The following is a 20837-nucleotide window of genomic DNA, read 5'->3' on the forward strand; positions in this document are numbered from 1 at the left end:
GCTGGGCTCTTTAGAAAATACAAATCGGGAGTTGACTGGTCCAATTGAAAACTTCCTCGAACGCCCGATGATCTAAAAATCAAGAATTTCCTGCATAACTCAATTCAACCATCAACATAGAGTGAGAAAACGATAATAAAATTCAGATTCAATAGAGATACCTGCTATTATATTCAAAACTGAAATTACCATTCAAACCCCAGTGATTGAGCAAGATACTTGTACTCAAATCACTCTTCAGAAAGCTATTATCAATGGTTAAAAGGAAATCTATGCATGAAAATGACACATCTCACAGTATTTCCACGAAGAGTAACACCAATAGAAATTAACCCCAAAGTCTTTCTTTATTGCTCATAAAAAGATTACAAGAGAGCTTTCACTTAGCACACGACTCAAAGATCGGATGATCTCAACTGATAAATTGACCTCTTATTTAAAGATAAATCTTCCAATAGCTAGTTTGAGTGATCCTTGTCAAAGCAATCTTGACCGTTGATGAGAACTATTTTTTTTTTTAATCTCATCCGTCGAAATATTAAATTTTTGAGGAAATTTGAATTTTTCAATTAAATGCATTTTAATTAACTCAAAAATAAAAATTTTGAGTTAATTTCCTAAAAAATTTGACTTTGACTTAAACCCTAGGGACCAAAGGCTTAAAATTTAGCAAAATAATTAATTTATCTTAGCCCTGAGACTTTTTAAAATTTGAATTTTAAGGACCCACGAATTTTGCCTTTGGAAAATTTAAATTTACCTAGGACCTATAATTAATTAAATTTTTGGCTTAGGATTTTAATTAATTTTTGGCCAGAAAATTTAATTAATTAACCTATGAGGGGATAAATTATTTTTCCAACCCTCAAGACACTTTACATCATCATTTTCATATCTTTTACATTACAAGGGGGAAAACCCATCTGAAATAGACTCTCATAGACTACCCATTTCTGCGACACAAATATAATCCAGTAGACTAAGCAATTTGTAATAAAATAACCTAACCAAATAGTTAGGATTATTCCCAAATCACTTTTACATAGATTCGATCTATAACACTAGGACTCACCTAAGATCCTAGTGACAAAATTCATTTCGGTTTTGGGGTGAGGCTGAAGGAAAACTCTGCCGACCATCCGAGAATGGATCGGTGAAACAAAAAACCTCGTGGAATGTAGATCGTCACTAGAAAAATAGGTTTACCTAGGCAATTACATACATGACACAAATTTGCTGAGATTATATACATCATATACATGCAGAATGTGTTTACATTATGACAATCAGGCTGATGATGATAGCTGAACGACACGGTCACATTGATCAAGCACTATCCCTTTTGTGAAAAAAGGGGGTGTACTGCTATGGGTCATTGATACGTAGTGGTCAACAGGGAGCATAGGTTAGGAGCCTAAGCTTGTTTTTAATGATTTAGCTTTTATTAACCCTTAGTGACGAGTCAATTTATTGCTCATCAAGGTTGGGACATGCAAGAGTTCCTTTATTATGAGATGGAACATCAAGTGCTCAAGGAATTTGGTGATGGCTAATGAGGGGGTTAGGGCTCATGCTATGCTTTTTCCAACTGTTAATTAATTTCTTGGCCACCTTTTGCATTTTAACTTCTTTTTCTTTCTTTCATTTTGGCCATTTAATGATTTTATCTTTCTTTTAGCTGCATCAACCTTTAGGGCAAAGTTTTTAGCCCAGACTCAAGGATGAGGATAAGAGGATGCCAATCCCTATGAACCAATGGCCACAATCCTGAAGAATGGAGATGAAATTTGGGAATGGTGGAAAGTGGTAAGTATGGAAAAATTATGGACACACTCCTTCAATCCAAGTTTCCCAAGTAGCACCCCTCCTATATACCTAAGGCCTTTGAGGAGCACCCACGGGACTAGAGTCAAGAATCCCTAATAAAGTGAGAGAACAGGTTTATAGGCAAGATTGGTCAATCATCCAAATCTCTCCTTAATCCATGTTAAAATTCCCAACACGTTAAGTAAAAACATATGATTGCAAGATGGTTACAATTACCCAAACTCTCTCAAAATATATATATTCCTCATATAAAATATAAAAATATTTTTCATTAAAAATACAAATATAATAAATATATATTTCTATGTAATAAATACTTTTTAACGGAGTTTTCTATATGTGTGAGATTTTTTAGAGTTTTTGACAAATTTCTGACCGGAATCTGGTGGAAAAATTTGTGGTGAAATATTGATTTGTGCTGTTTAAACTGGTTTTTTGACTGCATATATAGATTCAACACCCTCAAAACCCCTGGGGCACTTCAGTTGTGAAGAATTCACCTGTCAAACTTGTGATTTCAATGAATCCCTCCCGGATTCTAGACAAATTAGATTGGAAAATAAACCTGAAAACTTTTCAAAAAGTCTCACTTATACACAACACCCTTTAAAAAAAACAATAAAACTATATATTAACTAAACATTTTGATGGTATCATTCCTTTTTATAAAATTAATCTGAGAACTCATTATTTGTACATATATTCGTTGTCACTTGCCAGCAATTGATACATGCTACCTGCTGAACATGTCACTTCCATGGAGTTTGTTCGACCACAGTGATTGCAGGGTACTTATCCAACAAAAAATCATACTTTACTCTCTTTTTCTTTCTTCGGCCTTTGATGATGGGGAGATTGTCCAAAGCTGAAGGCTAGTAGAACATTTTGGTCTCCATTCCCTCGTCTGTTGCAGAGTCTGAATTTTGAAGTAACTTCGGTCTTGGACCTGTTTTGCTGTCCTTTCTTCTCTCTTTTAAATTTTGCTTCTTTTTCTTTTCTCCTAGTATTGTTTTTGTCCCATTCTCTCATCTGCTGTACAGTCTGAATTTTGAAGTAACTTTGTTCTTGGACCTGTTTTTCTCTTTTAAATTTTGTCTATTAGATTTTTTTTTAATCTTATTTCTTTTCTCCTTGCACCTTTTGTTTTAATCTTTTTATTGTAAATTTTGCTTCCTTTTCTTTCTCCTAGTATTGTTTTTGTCCCCTTCTCTCATCTGGCTCCCTTCTTTTAATCTTATTATTGTAAATTTTGCTTCCTTTTCTTTTCTCCTAGTATTGTTTTTGTCCCCCTTCTCTCATCTGTTGTATGGTCTGAATTTTGCAGTAACTTTTTTTTTGCCCCCTTCTCTCATTTGTCGTACAGTCTGAATTTTGAAGTAACTTTGGTTTTGGACCTGTTTGCTCCTCTCTTTTAAATTTCGGCTCTTTTTCTTTTCTCCTTGTATTTAGTTGGACCCTTTTGTTAATCTTATTGTCCCCTTCTCTCATCTGGACCCTTTTTTTTAATCTTATTGTCCCCTTCTCTCATCTGGACCCTTTTTTTTAATCTTATTGTCCCCTTCTCTCATCTGGACCCTTTTTTTTTATCTTATTATTGTAAATTTTGCTTCCTTTGTCCCTTTCTCTTCTCTTTTAAATTTTGGCTCTTTTTCTTGGACCCTTTTTTTTAATCCGTTTGAATTTTGGACCCCTTTTTTAATCTTATTGTCCCCTTCTCTCATCTGGACCCTTTTTTTAATCTTATTATTGTAAATTTTGCTCCCTTTTCTTTTCTCCTAATATTGTTTTTGTCCCCTTCTCTTCTCTTTTAAATTTTGGCCCTTTTCTTGGACTTTTTTTAATCCAGTCTGGACCCTTTTTTTTAATCCAGTTTGAATTTTGGACTTTTTTTTAATCCAGTCTGAATTTTGAAGTAACTTTGGTCTTGGACCTGTTTTTCTCTTAATTTTGGCTCTTTTTCTTGGACCCTGAATTTTGAAGTAACTTTGGTCTTGGACCTGTTTTTCTCTTAATTTTGGCTCTTTTTCTTGGACTTTTTTTAATCCAGTCTGAATTTTGAAGTAACTTTGGTTGTGGACCTGTTTTTCTCTTAATTTTGGCTCTTTTTCTTGCACCCTGAATTTTGAAGTAACTTTGGTCTTGGGCCTGTTTTTCTCTTAATTTTGGCTCTTTTTCTTGGACCCTTTTTTTTAATCCTGAATTTTGAAGTAACTTTGGTCTTGGACCTGTTTTTCTCTTAATTTTGGCCCTTTTTCTTGGACCCTTTTTTTTAATCCAGTCTGAATTTTGAAGTAACTTTGGTCTTGGACCTGTTTTTCTCTTAATTTTGGCTCTTTTTCTTGGACCCTGAATTTTGAAGTAACTTTGGTTGTGGACCTCGTTTTTCTCTTAATTTTGGCTCTTTTTCTTGCACCCTGAATTTTGAAGTAACTTTGGTCTTGGGCCTGTTTTTCTCTTAATTTTGGCTCTTTTTCTTGGACCCTTTTTTTTAATCCTGAATTTTGAAGTAACTTTGGTCTTGGACCTGTTTTTCTCTTAATTTTGGCCCTTTTTCTTGGACCCTTTTTTTAATCCAGTCTGAATTTTGAAGTAACTTTGGTCTTGGACCTGTTTTTCTCTTAATTTTGGCTCTTTTTCTTGGACCCTGAATTTTGAAGTAACTTTGGTCTTGGACCTGTTTTTCTCTTAATTTTGGCTCTTTTTCTTGGACCCTTTTTTTTAATCCAGTCTGAATTTTGAAGTAACTTTGGTCTTGGACCTGTTTTTCTCTTAATTTTGGCTCTTTTTCTTGGACCCTTCTTTTTAATCCAGTCTGAATTTTGAAGTAACTTTGGTCTTGGACCTGTTTTTCTCTTTCTTTTAAATTTTGGCTCTTTTTCTTTTCTCCTTGTATTTAGTTGGACCCTTTTTTTTTTTAATCTTATTATTGTACAATGTAAATAGGGCCGTTTTGGTCCATTTGTAGACATCATTGTTAATGAAATCATATATATATATATATTTTGTCTTGATGTATTATATTGATAAAGGTTTTCATGATTTCTTAATGTGGGACTGCTTCGAGGTAGTGCTCTCGTGGTAAGAATTCAGTCATTACTGTGCTGCCCCTAGCATAATCTCTTTTATAATAAGCAACGCAATAGCTGTTCCAATGATCTAATTTGGCTACTACGGATATTACAAGGTACAATTATGGAATCATTTGTAAGCCCTGCAGCTTATGTTGATTGCTTTTGTATTTATCTTTACAATCTCATTTGGCAAGTTTGTGCTCAAATTATTTCTAAGCATAGTTATTGATTTATTTGCAGTTTCTGTATCATAGAAGGACCTGAAACGATACAGGACTTTGCAAAAATGCAGTTGCAAGAGATTCAGGACAATGTTAGGAGTCGTCGCAACAAAATATTTCTTCTTATGGAAGAGGTAATGTATTCTAACAGCTTTATGTGCCCATTACAATAGCCTGCACAACTGTATGGACTTCCACTTGTTTGAGTTGTCTCGTATCATGATTAGTTTTTTGTGCCAAAGAAGCCAGTTAAATATTTTCACTAATTTTTAACTGGAGCCCTGTCAAAGATTTTGTGGAAGTTGTTTCCCGTCTTCTGTCAAAACTGGAAAGGTATTTGTAAATTATGATTTGTATCTTGAATTTCTATTGAATGCCTGTCTGGATGTGTGCATGAGCATTGCAAGTGATACAATCATACAAGATATTTTCTTTCCAGTTATATTTAGTTTTCACAAGTTTCTGTCCATTTAGAACTGTATCAGATATGATCAGCCTGTTTGAAGTGAACCCGATGGTTCACTTCATGAAATCATCATCAATGCATAAAGAAAAACACACACATACATATATTTTTCATCATCAATGCATAAAGAAAAAAACCCACAATCGTTGATTGATAAAATGAATACAATGATGTGTAAATAAATACAGATTAAGGGTGATAAATCACATCCTTTGCAAAAATGTACAACTTATCTTTATTATAATATAAATATACAACACTGACTGAGGACATAATAAATGTTTATCTACTATTATGTTAGTAGTAATATACGTCAGGTTTCCTCCCCTTAAAATCCTTTGCCCAAATACAGATTAAGCGTGATAAATCACATCCTTTGCAAAAATGTACAACTTATCATTATTATAATATAAATATACAACACTGACTTATGACATAATAAATGTTTATCTACTATTATGTTAGTAGTAATATACGTCAGGTTTCCTCCCCTTAAATTCCTTTGCCCTTGAAGCATGGTAAATAACACTTCTTTTGATAGCATGATCAACATTTTTGTAACTTTTGCTTAATTGATAAGGTTGACAACCTGAGGTGATATGGATTCCAAAGCTTTGAATAATATTGTTGCATTGAAAAAAGATCAATCTATCCCGGTGGATTCTTTTCGGAACTTTTTGTTGATTTGGGATAGCATCGGATGTGCTCTAGCCATGAAAATTGGTGGGGATGCTAAAGCACATGAGATCTCCAAGATCCAAAAATGGCTTGGACAGATTGTACCCGGTTTGGGAGATATTAAAATAATAAATATTTTTAATGGAGTTCCTAAGTTTAAATTTAGGAAAAATAAAATATTAATGGGTACTAATATAAAACTGGGTTAGAGGGTTCCAAAAGTCATGGATCAAGCCAAATCTAATCTTAGACGTTGATTTGAGATTTAATCTTGGCCTTTGAAAGACCAACGAGAAAAGTATAAGAGGAGGCTTAAGGTTCAGTTGGAGAATACACCAGAGTGACCAGTCATTCATTTTGCTAGAGTGGGGTTGTTAAGCAAAAGTGAATCAGTGATCAGCAGCGAGGGGCAGTGAGTATTGGGTAGAGAGGCAGAAACAGTGCCAAGAGACTAGCGCAGAAGCAGAGAGCGAGAGCAGCATCCGGAGAAGGCCACGCAGAGCCCAACAGAGACAGTGCAGAGCCCAGAGGGACTACGCCATCCACACAAAAGGCAGAGGGAATGACGTAGAGGGTCCCAGAGGCTACGCAATGCCTCAGATGGCTGACGCAGAGGCCAGAAGGGCCAACGTTGAGCTTCAGAGTCGCCGGAGAGGGTTTTGTGGGATAGGTTTTCTGAATACCTGTTTCCGAATAGAGAGGTATTGCTGTTGTGTATTTTTCTCTGTCGGGTGAGCCGGTTAGGCACCCAGTTGTACTCAAGGAAATACTGCATAATAATAAACCCTCTGAATAGCTGCACCAGTTTTCCCGCATTGGGTTTTTCCGGGGACATTTGTCCAAAAATAATGGTGTCACTTGTGTGTTTGTTTTCTTTTAGCTGATGGTCTGTAGATGTTGTGACTGTATTGTGTTTATTTCAGTATTTAAATGTTTTAAATAATTTGTTCAGAATTTACAAGTAGAAGAAATAAACCAGTAGAATACAGATTAATTTTCTAACGGATAGACTTAGAAAATTCAACATGGTATTAGAGTGTGGTTGCAAATCACAGGAAAGATGAAGGCATCAACTGAGCAGAGCATTTGCAACAGATTCAGCTGTTCCAAGTGACAGAGTTGATCCTTGCAGAAAGCGACAAAGGAAGGGTTGATGTAGAGGGATTGCGTCATCAGTCTGGGCTAGAGAGAGGCCAACACAGAGGCTAAGGAGGGTAGAAAGAGGCTCACACAGAGACCAGGAGGGTTGATGTAGTGGCTGAGGGAGCTATATTTGCCAGTGCCGGGATTGCGCAGAGCCTAGAGGCTCAGTCCTTCAGTTGTCGGGGCATAGGAAGCTGTGGGCATTTTGCGGAGCGAAGCTAGTGGGGCACTGTGGTTAGAACAACACCTAACAGGGCAAAACCAAGGTAGAGGGAGTTGTTGCAGAGGAAGATTTCTAGCCAAGGAATCTGGATCAGTGTTGCAGTTGCACAAACGATCAGAGAGGGGCAACTTGACAGTTGGTAGAAGGTTTTCCAGGAGGGAAATCGGGACTTAGAGGGAGTCCAGAAGAGAACTTCCAGACGGGAAGTAGAGAGACTCGGAGGAGTCGAACCAAGAACTTCCAGACAGGAAGTAGAGAGACTCAGCAGGAGTCGAACCGAGAACTTCCAGACAGGAAGTAGAGAGACTCAGCAGGAGTTGAACTAAGAACTTCCAGGCGGGGAGTAGAGAGACTTGGAGGTGTCGACAGGGAATAGCAGAGAGATGGCAGTGAATGGGCTGAGGGATCAGGATAGGCTGGACGGAGCGTCCAACTTTGTGGTCTGGAAGGCCAGGATCTTGTCCATTCTAGACATACATCGCATCAAGGGCTTCGCCTTAAGAGTAATAACTATCCCAGTTGACCCGGTAGCTAATGAAAGGTACGAGGAGGAAATGGCCAAGGCAAAGTGCATCATCCTTGATGGGGTCAAGAATCATGTGGTCCAACATATTGCCGAGAAGAAAATGGCAGAGGAGATGTGGGACACCTTGAAGACATTGTACCAGTACACTTTTGTGGAGAGGAAGATGTTATTGGAGAATTAGCTAAGGTCATACCAGATGCAGAAGGAGAGCAGATAGATCTCTTCCTCGGTCAGTTGAAGGAGATCCGTGACCAACTGACTTCGATAGGGGCCATGCTGGATCAAGAGTTGATGGTGAGGACCGCACTTAACACAGTCTCCGAGGAGTGGTAGTCATTTTTCCAGAGCATACTGGGCAGGGCGAGTCTTCCAGATTGGGAAGAACTGTGGGCGGCTCTTCGTTAAGAAGAGATCAGGCACTTGACCAATATGGGAAGTAGAAGCAAAGGGGTTAGGATCAAGAAGGAAGAGGAAGAGGATGCGGCTCTAGCATCTGCGGGAAAACAGGGGAAGAGGAAGAAGAAGGACCTCTCCAAGGTCAAGTGCTTCCATTGTGGGGAACTGGGTCACTATGTGAACCAGTGTTCGAGGGAGAAAAGTAAGGGAGAGGCTTCTGACTCTAAGGCAACGCCAACGAAGGTGGAGAAAGAAGTCGAGGAGGATGACGATTGTGTCATGAGTGCTCATGTGCCACTTGAGAAGAAGTAGGGAGACATCGAGTTGTAGTCAACAGACTACAAGCGATGAGGGGTAGAATCCTTGAGGTACCCAACCTCTTGGATTATACCTTGCTATGGGAGCCCCGAAGAGGAGTAGCAGGTAGAGACAGATGTGGATGAAGTAGCAGAGAGTGCTACAGTGTAGGAGTCCCCAAGCAGCGCGAGGCTAGCAAGCTGCAACAATGCGAGAGGCACAAGAGTGTTGCAACTTTCAACGGTGCAAGATGGCACAGAGAGGTGTGCAACGGTGCCAGATGCAGGGAGTTGTTGCAGCAACACAGAGGTCACTAGAGGGATCACTTGTTAGCGGCAGAGAGAGCTTCAGCATCGGGAGTGTTTCTAGCCTGACAGAGATGTCAGTAATTGGGTGGATCAGTTACTTACTTCTCAGTAACTGAGTTGCAGTGCACTAGCGGGTAGCAGTAGCATGATGCAACATGATGAGAGGGGGATGCAGTGTTGGGAGGATGGACCAACAACAACACAGATGCAGAGGGAGTTGCCATACAAATGCAGCAGTGGCAGTGGCAGGGCCATGGGCAGTAGTACAAGATGCAACAGTGCAGAGGATGTTGAGCAGGGATGCCTAGCATCAACATAGGTAGCGTGGCAGATAATCAGAGTGATGCTCAGTGAGGAGTATTACTAGAGCATAGTCCTCGCTAAGAGGGAGTGTTGATTTGGAGTAGCATCGGATGTGCTCTAGCCATGAAAATTGATGGAGAGGCTAAAGCACATGAGATCTCTAAGACCCAGAAATGGTTTGGACAGATTGTACTCGGTTTGGGAGATATTAAAATAATTAATATTTTAATGGAGTTCCTAGGTCTAAACTTAGGAAAAATAAAATATTAATGGGTATTAATATAAAAATGGGTTAGAAGGTTCCAAAAGCTATGGATCAAGCCAAAACTAATCTTAGCCGTTGATTAGAGATTTAATCTCAGCCGTTGAAGGACCAACGAGAAAAGTATGAGAAGAGGCTTGAGGGTCAGTTGGAGAATACACCAGAGTGATCAATCATTCATTTTGCTAGAGCAGGGTTGCTAAGAAAAAGTGAATCAGTGATCAGCAGCGAGGGGCAGTGAGTACTCGGCAGAGAGGCAAATACAGTGCCAAGAGACTAGCGCAGAAGCAGAGAGCGAGAGTAGCAGCCAAAGCAGGCCACGCAGAGCCCAACAGAGATAGTGCATAGCCTAGAAGGACTGCGTCATCCATGCAGAAGGCAGAGGGAGTGACGCAGAGGGTCCCAGGGGCTGTGCAGTGCCTCAGAGGGTCCTGGGGCTGACGCAGTGCAGCAGGAGGCTGATGCAGAGGTTAGAAGGGCCAACGCTGAGCTTCAGAGTCGCAGGAGAGGGTTTCATGGGACAGGTTTTTTGAATACCTATTTCCGAATAGAGAGGTATTGTTGTTGTGTATTTTTCTCTGTTGGGTGAGCCAAATAGGCACCCAGTTGTACTCAAGGAAATAGTGCATAATAATAAACCCTCTAAATCGTTGCATCAGTTTTCTTGCATTGGGTTTTTCCGGGGACATTTGTCCAAAAATGTTAAATTATGGTATGTTCTATGCTTAGAGTAGTTTACTTATCTTTCTTTTTATTATCCATAGATTAGCAATCACATGTACTTTAAGTAAAGTGCAGGTAGAACAATTAAACGATCAACAGAAAACAAGCCAAGACAAGAGACACAAGATGTGGTGGCTAGCCAGGGACAAACCCTAATATGGGGAAACCCTTTGATCAAATCTTCTTTTATCTTCAATAATTCAGCAGAGAGAAATAGTACAAAAGCCTGACTTATATCAGCAACTTCAAACCCTAGATCAGTCCTAAACTAGGGCAGTCAATATCTGTCAAATCGGAGGTCGGATCACCTTGATTCCTGTGCCAAAAAATGCGGCCTTCCAAGGAGAGTCAGCTTCACCTATTGCGCAGTCAGAGAGAGAGAGAATGTTGGTCAATGCTGGTCAAAGTTTCAATCTGTAGCTTGTAAACCCTAGAAAAACTGCATCCTTCCTTCCCACGTGTGAGAGAGACCTTTCTGCGCAAGAGAGAGAAGAGACTCTTTTTCTGCGCAGGAGAGAGAGATGTGTGATGAGAAGTGAAGTGTGCAAATGAGGAGAATGCTCCTTGTATTTATATGCAAAACGTTGATGATGAATAGATGCGTCTGTTGGGCTTCTGAGCCTACATAAGTTGCTGGCCGACTTTGACAATTAGTCCATAATCTAAATAAATTCATATCTCCATAAATACTTATCGGAATCGGATGATCTTTAGATCAATCCTACACCTCTCGACGAGAGGAATCCAAAAAAAATATAATCAGCCATGAATAAGGTGACCCACATGAAGTTTGGCCCTAGTTGCCAATTTTAACACTCCCTCTGAACTAGGGAGAACTTCATTTGCAATCTGTCGGACTGTCACTGCTGTCCATCCATCAAATGCACTGTTTGGTATGGCTTGACCCTTCTGCTCTGCTTTGCTTTTCTATGCTTGGTTCTGCTCTTCTTTGCTCGAATTATGAAGAAGAAGAAATGATTGAGGATGTATCATACCATCCTCCACTAACCCGAAGTCAGTCTCAGAGTGTGTACCACTCTCACTGGTCCCAGACCAGTATCATTGATCCCAGATCAATGAAGGTCATCCTAGCATAGGGAGTACGGTAGATACAACGATGCGTCCATCGGTACTACTATGGTCCCTATCCTCATTTCCCTGCTCATTGATCAGATGAGAGGTACTTCCCATGAGTCCCAGACTGCATGGGTAGGATGCCTCGACAGGAGAACTAATCATCCTGTCCACAGGAGAGCGAATCATCCTATCCAGTGGATGCCACGGAGAACTAATCATCCTGGCCTACAGGAGAACGAATCATCTTGTTCCACAATCGCCATGGAGAACACATCATCCAGGCCCACAGGAGAACTAATCATCCTGTTCCATAGATGCCACGGAGAACAAATCATCCTGGCCCACAGGAGAACTAATCATCCTGTTCCATAGTCGCCACGGGGTGTCACAGGGGAAGGTTGAACCTTTTACCCTGTACAAAGTGCACCAACAGGGGATGGTGAGTCACCCTGTGGTCATATGTCGCTCCAAGAAGTACCCTGCGCCCCCCTGGAGCTCCCAGAGCTCAGTACATCATACTTGACCCTCATCAGAGGGTCTCTGAACGACACCAAATCGTTCTCGGAAAGTTAGGAATTTGATATTTCCTAGGGGCTTTGTTAGAATGTCGGTTGTCTGTTCATTTGTACCGATATGTTGGAGCCTTATTGCTCCTATCTGCACCATATCTCGAATATAGTGGTACCTAATATTGATATGCTTGGAGCGATCATGAAATACGGGATTTTCTGATAAACGAATCCTGCTCTGGTTGTCACATAGAATCACGGTGGTATCCAATGTAAATCCAAACAGCTCACTGAAGAGCTTTCGCAACCAGACTGCCTCACAGGAGGCCATGCTAGCAGCAATGTATTCTGCCTCGGCGGTGCTCAGAGCCACCGACTTCTGCTTCCTGCTCATCCAGGATATCGAGGCAGATCCCAAAGAGAAACAACACCCAGATGTGCTCTTCCGATCCTCCACATTGCCTACCCAATCAGCATCAGTATACCCAAGTAGTCTCACATTTCCGACAGTGTATCTTAATCCATGAGTGATTGTGCCACGAAGATATCTCAGCAGATTCTTGGCACCAATCCAATGTGAGTGACGAGGCTCAACCATATGTTGGCTCAAAGTGTTGACTGCAAAGCATATATCCAGACGGGAGTTCACCAAGAACATTAATGCTCCGACGAGCTGTCGATACTCGGTAGCATTTCGTAAAATGGGTCCGGCAGCACTACCGCTTAACTTCTTAAAGTTAAGCTCCATCGGGGTAGTTACGGGCTTGCAGTCCACCATGCCGAATCTTTCCAGTATCTTCACCACATACTTTCCTTGAGATAGGAAAATATCCCGTGGTTTCTGCTAGACTTCGAGTCCTAGGAAATACTCGAATTCAGAAGCTAGCTCCCTCTTACATTTGTGAATGAGAGGGTCTGCACCTGTTAGGAAGAGGTCGTCAACATAAAGCACCAGTATGAGAGGCTTGTCATCTATAACCTTAAAGTAAAGGTTAGGGTTGGCTTCACTCCTAGTGAATCCCAACTTCATCAAGTAGCTATCGATCCTCTCATACCATGCTCGGGGTGCTTGCTTTAACCCATAGAGGGCCTTCTTCAACCTGCACACATGAGATTCTCGATCATAAATCTCAAATCCTTCGGGTTGCTCCACATAGACCTCCTCTTTGATCGAACCATGTAAGAATGCAGTCTTGACATCCATCTGATGTAGGTTCCATCCTTGCGATGCAGCTGTTAGTGTCGGTCTTGAAAGCCCTCCATCAGCGATCAAAGCTCTTTGCATTTGCATTCATAGGTGTCTCATCAGTGTCAAATTTTGCATCCCGTTAGGCATGCCATAACCCTGATGGAGGAGCTGGTCTATTTATACCCCTCTTGGCTTTGCTGGATCAGGTCATATCAGTCATTAAGATTTTTCAAGATTGTCTTGTTTTGTCTTGAGGTCAAAGTCTTAGGTCTAGGGTTTTGGTCATTTATCTCTGCAAGGTCATGTCTTTGAAAATCCATGAGTACTCAGCAAGCCAGAGGGAGGTTCGCAAACGGGTTTCTTCGATATTTTTATCTTGTACAGTGAATTTTCACCTTGGATTTAAAAACTCTGTTTTTAAAGCCAAGGTCATTTTCCGAGCTTTTGTAAATAAGTGATGAAATTTCAAAAGTCTTCAACGGACAAAGTGCAACCCTGGTCCCCTTGCCAAGGTCCCTCAGATGATCTACCTGCAAAAAGGACCAAGTCAAAGCACTCAATGAGTCAAATTCAGGATAAAGGAAATCAAAAGTCAGTGTTATAAAAGTGTCAAAGATAAACTTTAGAAAGTGGGTTTATGAATGAATTTTTTTTAAATGAAACTTATAAAAGCCCAAATTCCCTCCTTTCACTCTCATTGTGCATCCTAACGCTTGCAAGAGAGGTTTGAGAGAGTGATTGAGAGAAAGGAGCAAAGACAGAGCGATTTCGGGCAGCAGAGAGGGGCGCGACCCGTTGAGCCAGGTGCGCGACCTGTTGGGTGCGCGCGACCCGTCAGAGGGTCTCCCACAGTTCAGAAAAACAACGGGCGCGACCCGTCAGAGGGGCGCGACCCGTTGGGCGTGGTGCATGACCCGTTGAACCGGCTTGCTGCAAACTTCAAAGAAATTTCCCAATCTCCCTCCAAATCATCTAATTTGTTCGAGCATAGAGTTCAACACTTTTTGCAGGCAGAGACAGCAGTTCAGTTTGTCCACTTTGCTCCTAAACCATGTCAGAAACCGAAACTTATGAGCAAAGTGATGACCATTCATCATCTACAGAGGTTGAGGTACAGAGGAGGCCTCGTAAGGGTGGTAAGGGTGGACATCATAAGCGAGAGGAGCCCACCTCTTTGGCAGAATTACAGGCCTGTCCTATGGCAGTCACTTGTTTTCAGTACATGTCTTGTTATCAGTTTTGTGAGAGGATCTCTCGGATTCAACATCACAGAGAGTTGGCTCGCCTCTTTGTTTTACATTTGCATGATGGACATGTCAACCTAGCAGGGGTAGATTTTACATTGACACCCGAGGTGATCTCACATGCTACAGGGATACCGAATGTGGGTGAGGTGTGGCCTAAGCGCAGGTTGCTAGATTTTGTTCACTTTGAGCCTTATGTCCGGCCACCATTCATGAGACATTTGGCGGGTGTTTTTCCATTCAGATTTCTCCGGAGCGAGTATGCTCCCATCATGAGGCTTATTATGCACTATTTTACCTGTGAGGGCAGATTTTCACAGGTGTACTCATATCACATTCGCCTTTTGATGCATTTCACCCGAGTGAGGATGATGAACATCCCGGTCTTCTTCTTTCATAACATTCAGAGGATGGTGCCCATGTTGCAGAAGAAGACCCCGGCCCAGCAGTACAGGAGCTTATGTCATTATGGTTTGATTCAGCTCATAGTCTTGCATCAGTTGACTCAGCAGGGCATCTCATGGGAGGAGTTCATTTCCCGTGAGTTTTTTACAACACCACCCCAGCCACATCCAAAGGTCATTCAGGAGGAGGGAGGACCATCTCAGCAGCCTGATATTCCGGTCACTCGACATGTTAGTTCTTCACCTCAGCTCACTTATCAGAGAGGCCAGAGGGCCTTATTTGCAGCAGCCAGGCGAGTACTATCTCCACAGCAGGTGGAAGGGGTCTCGCCTTCATCATCAGCACAGCGAGTGTTATCTCCACATCAGGTGGAAGGGGCCTCGCTTTCTTCACTAGCACAGGTACCACAGAGGGGCAAGCAGCCCATGATTCATGAGGATCCATCAGGAGTTCCAGACACTGAGGTGATTGATCTTGAGGCCAGTTCTCCTAGCCGAGAGGCAAAGGAGATCATTCAGCATCTCAGGGCTGAAAATGATGCTTTGCAGAGGAGACTTGAGGGTGCCCAATGGACTATCACTTACCTGGAGCAGCGGAACAAACAGTTGGAGGAGGAGAAAGCACTTGATGAGCTATGGAGGATTCGTAGTGACCGAGTCTTGAACCGAAGAAGACCCGGTGATCCATTGCCTGCAGACCGATAGTCAATGCTCATCCAAGTGAATGCATACTTAGAGAGGCTGTTGGCTAAGGCCAACCAAGAGAAAAAGCTGCTGAGGAATATGAAAAATCATTATTGGGCAAGGATGCATGTATGCAAAGCCAAAATGAAAGTTTTTCAAAGGAGGTTGACTGGGGCCCAAAAACAGAGAAAGAAGCCAAATCCCCTCCGTATTTTGGCTGAGGCTTCACTCAAGGATCATGGCACTCATTAGCCTAGCCACAGCTCAAATCCCAAAAAATTCTGAAAGTTTTGGGTAATTTTTGGAAATTTACAGGTTTTGTCATGGCAGCTCCTTTTTGCAAAAACTCAGCATTTCTAGATTTGTCATGCAAAGTTACATATGCCTATGGATGGACTTGAGTTTTTATGGAGTTTTGAGCCTCCAAAAGGTCAAAATACATGCAAAATTTGACTTTCTTCCCCTTTTTTGAGTTGCAGAAACCAGTCTTGGGAGAATTAAGTTTTGACAGGGCAAATGACCTCTAAATCCAAAAATTCCAGTTGGGTTGGAAAGTAGACTCACAGACCTTTCCAACAAGCCCACTTTTGCTCAATTTGGCCACCTGCAAGTGCCTCAAACAGAGCTCCAAAGGGGCGCGACCCGTTGAGCAGGGGGGCGCGACCCGTTGAGCAGATTTTGCCAGAATTGACTTGTTCAGCCCAGAAAACGCAGATTTGACTCTTTTTGACTTTTTGAGGTTAATGATGGTCCTCTTGGATGTAATTGTGACACTTTTTAGATACTTTTACTCTTGTTTAACACTTCTAGAAGATTCATTCATGTAAAGGGTAAAAATTGAATGTATGAACTGGTTTCCAAGTTTATAGAGGCAAGTTGTTTTGACTGCCTAGATTGTAGTGCTTAGTTTAGAAGTGGTTGAAACAGCTCCTAGGATAGTGAGCTCGACCCATGGAGGCAGGGAAAGAGGTTAGATCATCTATATTATGTACTTTCTTGCTCATTTTCATGGTTGGACTCTTGAGGGAGAAGCTATCATTGTATTATTTCACTGTATCTCTGCAATTTTTGGCTAAGGAAGACCAGGGTTTTGCAGTCATCTTTGGGATTCTTGTGGACTCATGTGTTGATGGTGTGTTTCTCAATGTTCTTGTAAGCTTTGTTATGTGATTCATTTCCTTTCTTTACTTCTGCACATTAAACAAATAAAGTGTTAAAGTAAGAATTCATGCTTGCCATGCTCTGCTTTTAAATTTGTTTAATTTCTATGTTTTCTACTGTTTAAGGAGAATTCAAAGTATTATTTGCTCTCCTTAGCTCCTCACCGGTCTTTTCCATCCACTCACCTCAATCAAAAGCATCAATATGGTCTCCTATCTCGCCCCAAAGAACCCCCTGCAGAAACTGTGTCAAATCCCCGCACCCAAAATTGCAATTCCTCAATTTGCCACTAAAAACCCAAAAAACCCCAAATCAACCCTTTTGATCAGTTTACTAGCCTAATATCAGTGTTACCTTGTTGGTCATCTCATCCCATTGAAGATCTGCCGATATTGACCGGAGAGAGCCTTCTCCTGCCCCGTAGGGCTAGCTACGAGGCTAAATGGTTTGATGTAGCCTTGAGGTTTACCTTTCTTAGCCTGAGGTGAAATTTCAAGCGCTAACAGCAGCACATCCTGGACATACACCTTCTTGCTCTAATCTGAACTCGGGCATCCCGGTCACCATTTTTCTTACATCAGGTAGAGCTTTATAATGAAGGTGAGCAAACCTCTGATGCCATAGTTCGGACTGAAGAGATGTGTCACAAGTCATGACACCCAGTGGACTTCCTCCGACCTGATATAATGAATCAACTCAAAACCCAAGAGTAAAAGCATCTTTATAGTCCTTTTTCCATACACGTACCTTGCCATCGCTGAAAGCCACCTTGTAGCCTTTGTCTTCCATTGCCGAAATGGACACCAGGTTCTTTTTGAGATTAGGTACATATAATACATCTTGTAAGTGGATGGTATTACCCTGATTCAATTGAAGAGTGACATTTCCTACGCCTTTCACGGGATATTTTGAATTGTCTCCAAGAACAATTTCCAGGTTGGTTTCTTTCTCTACCAGATTATAGAGAGCTTCTTTGTAACCAGTGAAGTGCCTTGAGGCACCACTATCAATAAGCCAATTTCCTAGCGAGTCCGGGGGAGCAGTGGTAGATAGAGCAGCAGGTAGATAATACTCATCATGCTTATTGTCAACAATGTTAGATTCATGCTTGGAATTTCTTGCCTTCTTGAATGGTTGTCCTCTTCCTTGATTTCCAGCACTCCTTTTACCTCGGCCATTTGACCTGCCATTTCTTTGATTGCCTTGAGAGGGATTTTGATCATCATCCTGGTGTGAGTTCCTTTTATCAGGACACTCCCTTCCATAATGACCTAGTTTATTGCAATGGTAACATCGTCCTTTTCCACCCTTAGGTCCAACCTTCCTTTTGGATTTAGCCTCGGAATTGTTTCTTCTTTTAGCATGAGAAGAAAAGGCAGCGAGATGGCCTTTAAGTGTGGGTATTTCCTGTTCTTCCATCCTAGCTTCTTCTTGAATGCATCTAGCCATTAATTCCTCAAATCTAGGAATTACATTATTGTTGAGGAGAGTAGTCCTGAATATACCATTCAGATGGTAGTCCTCCAAGAGTTGTGAGTGCCATTTCCCTGTCAGGAATTACTTCCCCAATAGATAGGAGATTGTTCTTGATCTCGGTGATCCTTAAGAAATATGCTTGCATATTTTCATCTTTGCCCTTCTTAATTTCCTTCAGCTTATTTCTAAAAAACAAAACTTGATTTGCATCAACTTCAAATAAATTCACCAGTCTATCGTAGATTTCCTTGGAGGTGTTCAACTCAGAAACATAGGTGTCGATAGAGTCCCGGATGATCTTCTTTACTTTAACTTCTCCCTTGGTCCATTTGTTCCTGGCAGCAGCGAATGCATTTGATGGAGGCTCGACAACTCCGCCTCTCACATGGTCCAACACTTCTTGTTCTTCTAATGTTAGATCGAGAGACATCTTCCATCCGTGGTAGTCAGACTTATCACGGAGTTTGTCTTCAGCAGGGAAGTGTGTTGAGGACCCCATAGTTCTTTTTAGATAACCTTGTCTTCGTTGATTGCTCTTGCTCTTGCTTGGGCTTTGTCTTAACCTCAACTTCGGTACCATGTTAAATTATGGTATGTTCTATGCTTAGAGTAGTTTACTTATCTTTCTTTTTATTATCCATAGATTAGCAATCACATGTACATTAAGTAAAGTGCAAATAGAACATTTAAACGATCAACAGAAAACAAACCAAGACAAGAGACACAAGATGTGGCGGCTAGCCAGGGACAAACCCCAATATGGGGAAACCCTTTGATCAAATCTTCTTTTATCTTCAATAATTCATCAAAGAGAAATAATACAAAAGTCTGATTTATATCAACAACATCAAACCCTAGATTAGCCCTAAACTAGGGTAGTCAATATCTGTCAAACCGGAGGTCGGATCACCTTGATTCCTGTGCCAAAAAATGCAGCCTTCCAAGGAGAGTCAGCTTCACCTACTGCGCAATCAGAGAGAGAGAGAATGTTGGTCAACGCTGGTCAAAGTTTCAATCTGCAGCTTGTAAACCCTAGAGAAACTGCATCCTTCCTTCCCACGTGTGAGAGAGAGACCTTTTTGCGCAGGAGAGAGATGTGTGATGAGAAGTGAAGTGTGCAAATGAGGAGAATGCTCCTTGTATTTATATGCAAAATGTTGATGATGAATAGATGCCTCTGTTGGGCTTCTGAGCCTACACAAGTTGCTGGCCGACTTTGACAATTAGTCCATAATCTAAATAAATTCATATCTCTATAAATACTTATCGGAATTGGATGATCTTTAGATCAATCCTACATCTCTCGACGAGAGGAATCCAAGAAAAATATAATCAGTCATGAATAAGGTGACCCACATGAAGTTTGGCCCTAGTTGCCAATTTTAACAAAAAATAACGGTGTCACTTGTGTGTTTGTTTTCTTTCAGCTGATGATCTGTAGATGTTGTGACTGTATTATGTTTATTTCGTTATTTAAATGTTTTAAATAATTTGTTCAGAATTTACAAGTAGAAGAAATAAACTAGTAGAATACAGATTAATTTTCTAACGGATATACTTAGAAGATTCAACACTTTTTGATGGCAAGATTCTTGATTTGAAGTTCTTTGTTTTCACTCCAAGTTGCATTTATGATTTCTATAATTTATGTGTTGATATGGTACCTTGATAAGTTGGTTTTTCTTAATCTTTGGCTTAATCTTTTCATGATTTACTTGTGTCATCATTTTATGCTTTGATAATTTTGTATTCACTAGTGTGTCAGTGGATTCATTGGCAATGATTAGTAGACTTTTAACTATCATTGACTTTGTAGATGTTGATTTGTCATTGGATTGTTCCTTAAACTCAATTTTTGGCAGTGTTCCACAAGGACGTGTCCCCCAAGGTTGGCTGCCCACACCTCTCGCACCCCACACACCTGGGATAGGGGGCCGTCTGGGAAAATGTTTCCCCACATTCCCATTTTGGGGAGACACAAAGGGGGCGGTCGGGGGGAGGGGGCGTTTCCCTAGTGTGGGGGACGCGACTCTTGAAAAATGGTGCTTCTGGGCATCCCCCTTCAGAAAGGGTTAGGTGTTCCCTCTTAATTTTTCTTGAAAACAATAATTTATGAGTAAGGAATATTAATATTCAACCTTAGGACCCTACTAATGCAATGTAATCAATGTTAATGTTAAACTCTTAATGTGAAAGTGACATTCTTATTTATCTTTCATTTTCATCTTTTAACTTAAATTTTTAACATTACCATGAAATGACTTAGGATGTTTGAGAGCGGTTCCAACCTTATCAGACTTCATATAGAAGAAATAGAATTTCATAATCCATTCAAAATTCAACAAACTTGAACAATTTTCAGGATTTCAAGATTGGGGAGATTGCAATGTTTCCATTGGATTCTATCAAGTATGAGGGTCTAGAACTAGCATTTAATCAAGAGCACCAAGCCCTATATCACCCCTTTTGAGGGGGGACGTTTCTGCCTCAATGTTGTCTAATAACCCTTGGAAAAAATAATTCAAACTAAAAACAAGTGATAAAACCCCTTCAAATGATGAGTATGGGTTTGCAAAATCACAAGGGTTAGTCTCCTAAATTAGAAGCAACAAATATAAACCCCAAGAGACTTGCGGCCAGGCTAATCAA

At 40.9% G+C, this 20837-nt stretch overlaps 1 protein-coding gene across 2 annotated transcripts in view; it reads left to right on the forward strand.

Moving 5' to 3' along the window:
* Positions 1-20837, forward strand: part of LOC149213655 (protein ORANGE, chloroplastic-like) — a 309867-nt gene that overhangs the window by 7040 nt on the left and 281990 nt on the right. For both annotated transcript variants that reach the window (XM_089392088.1, XM_089392087.1), the window contains exon 2: positions 5139-5253. In XM_089392088.1, the coding sequence (XP_089248214.1) occupies positions 5139-5253 (115 nt within the window). The remainder of the gene's footprint in view (positions 1-5138; positions 5254-20837) is intronic.

The sequence above is a fragment of the Pinus tabuliformis genome, chromosome 1_1 (genome assembly GCF_031772625.1).
Source record: "Pinus tabuliformis cultivar Carrire ecotype Pingquan chromosome 1_1, CPIR1, whole genome shotgun sequence".
Classification (NCBI taxonomy): Eukaryota; Viridiplantae; Streptophyta; class Pinopsida; order Pinales; family Pinaceae; genus Pinus; species Pinus tabuliformis.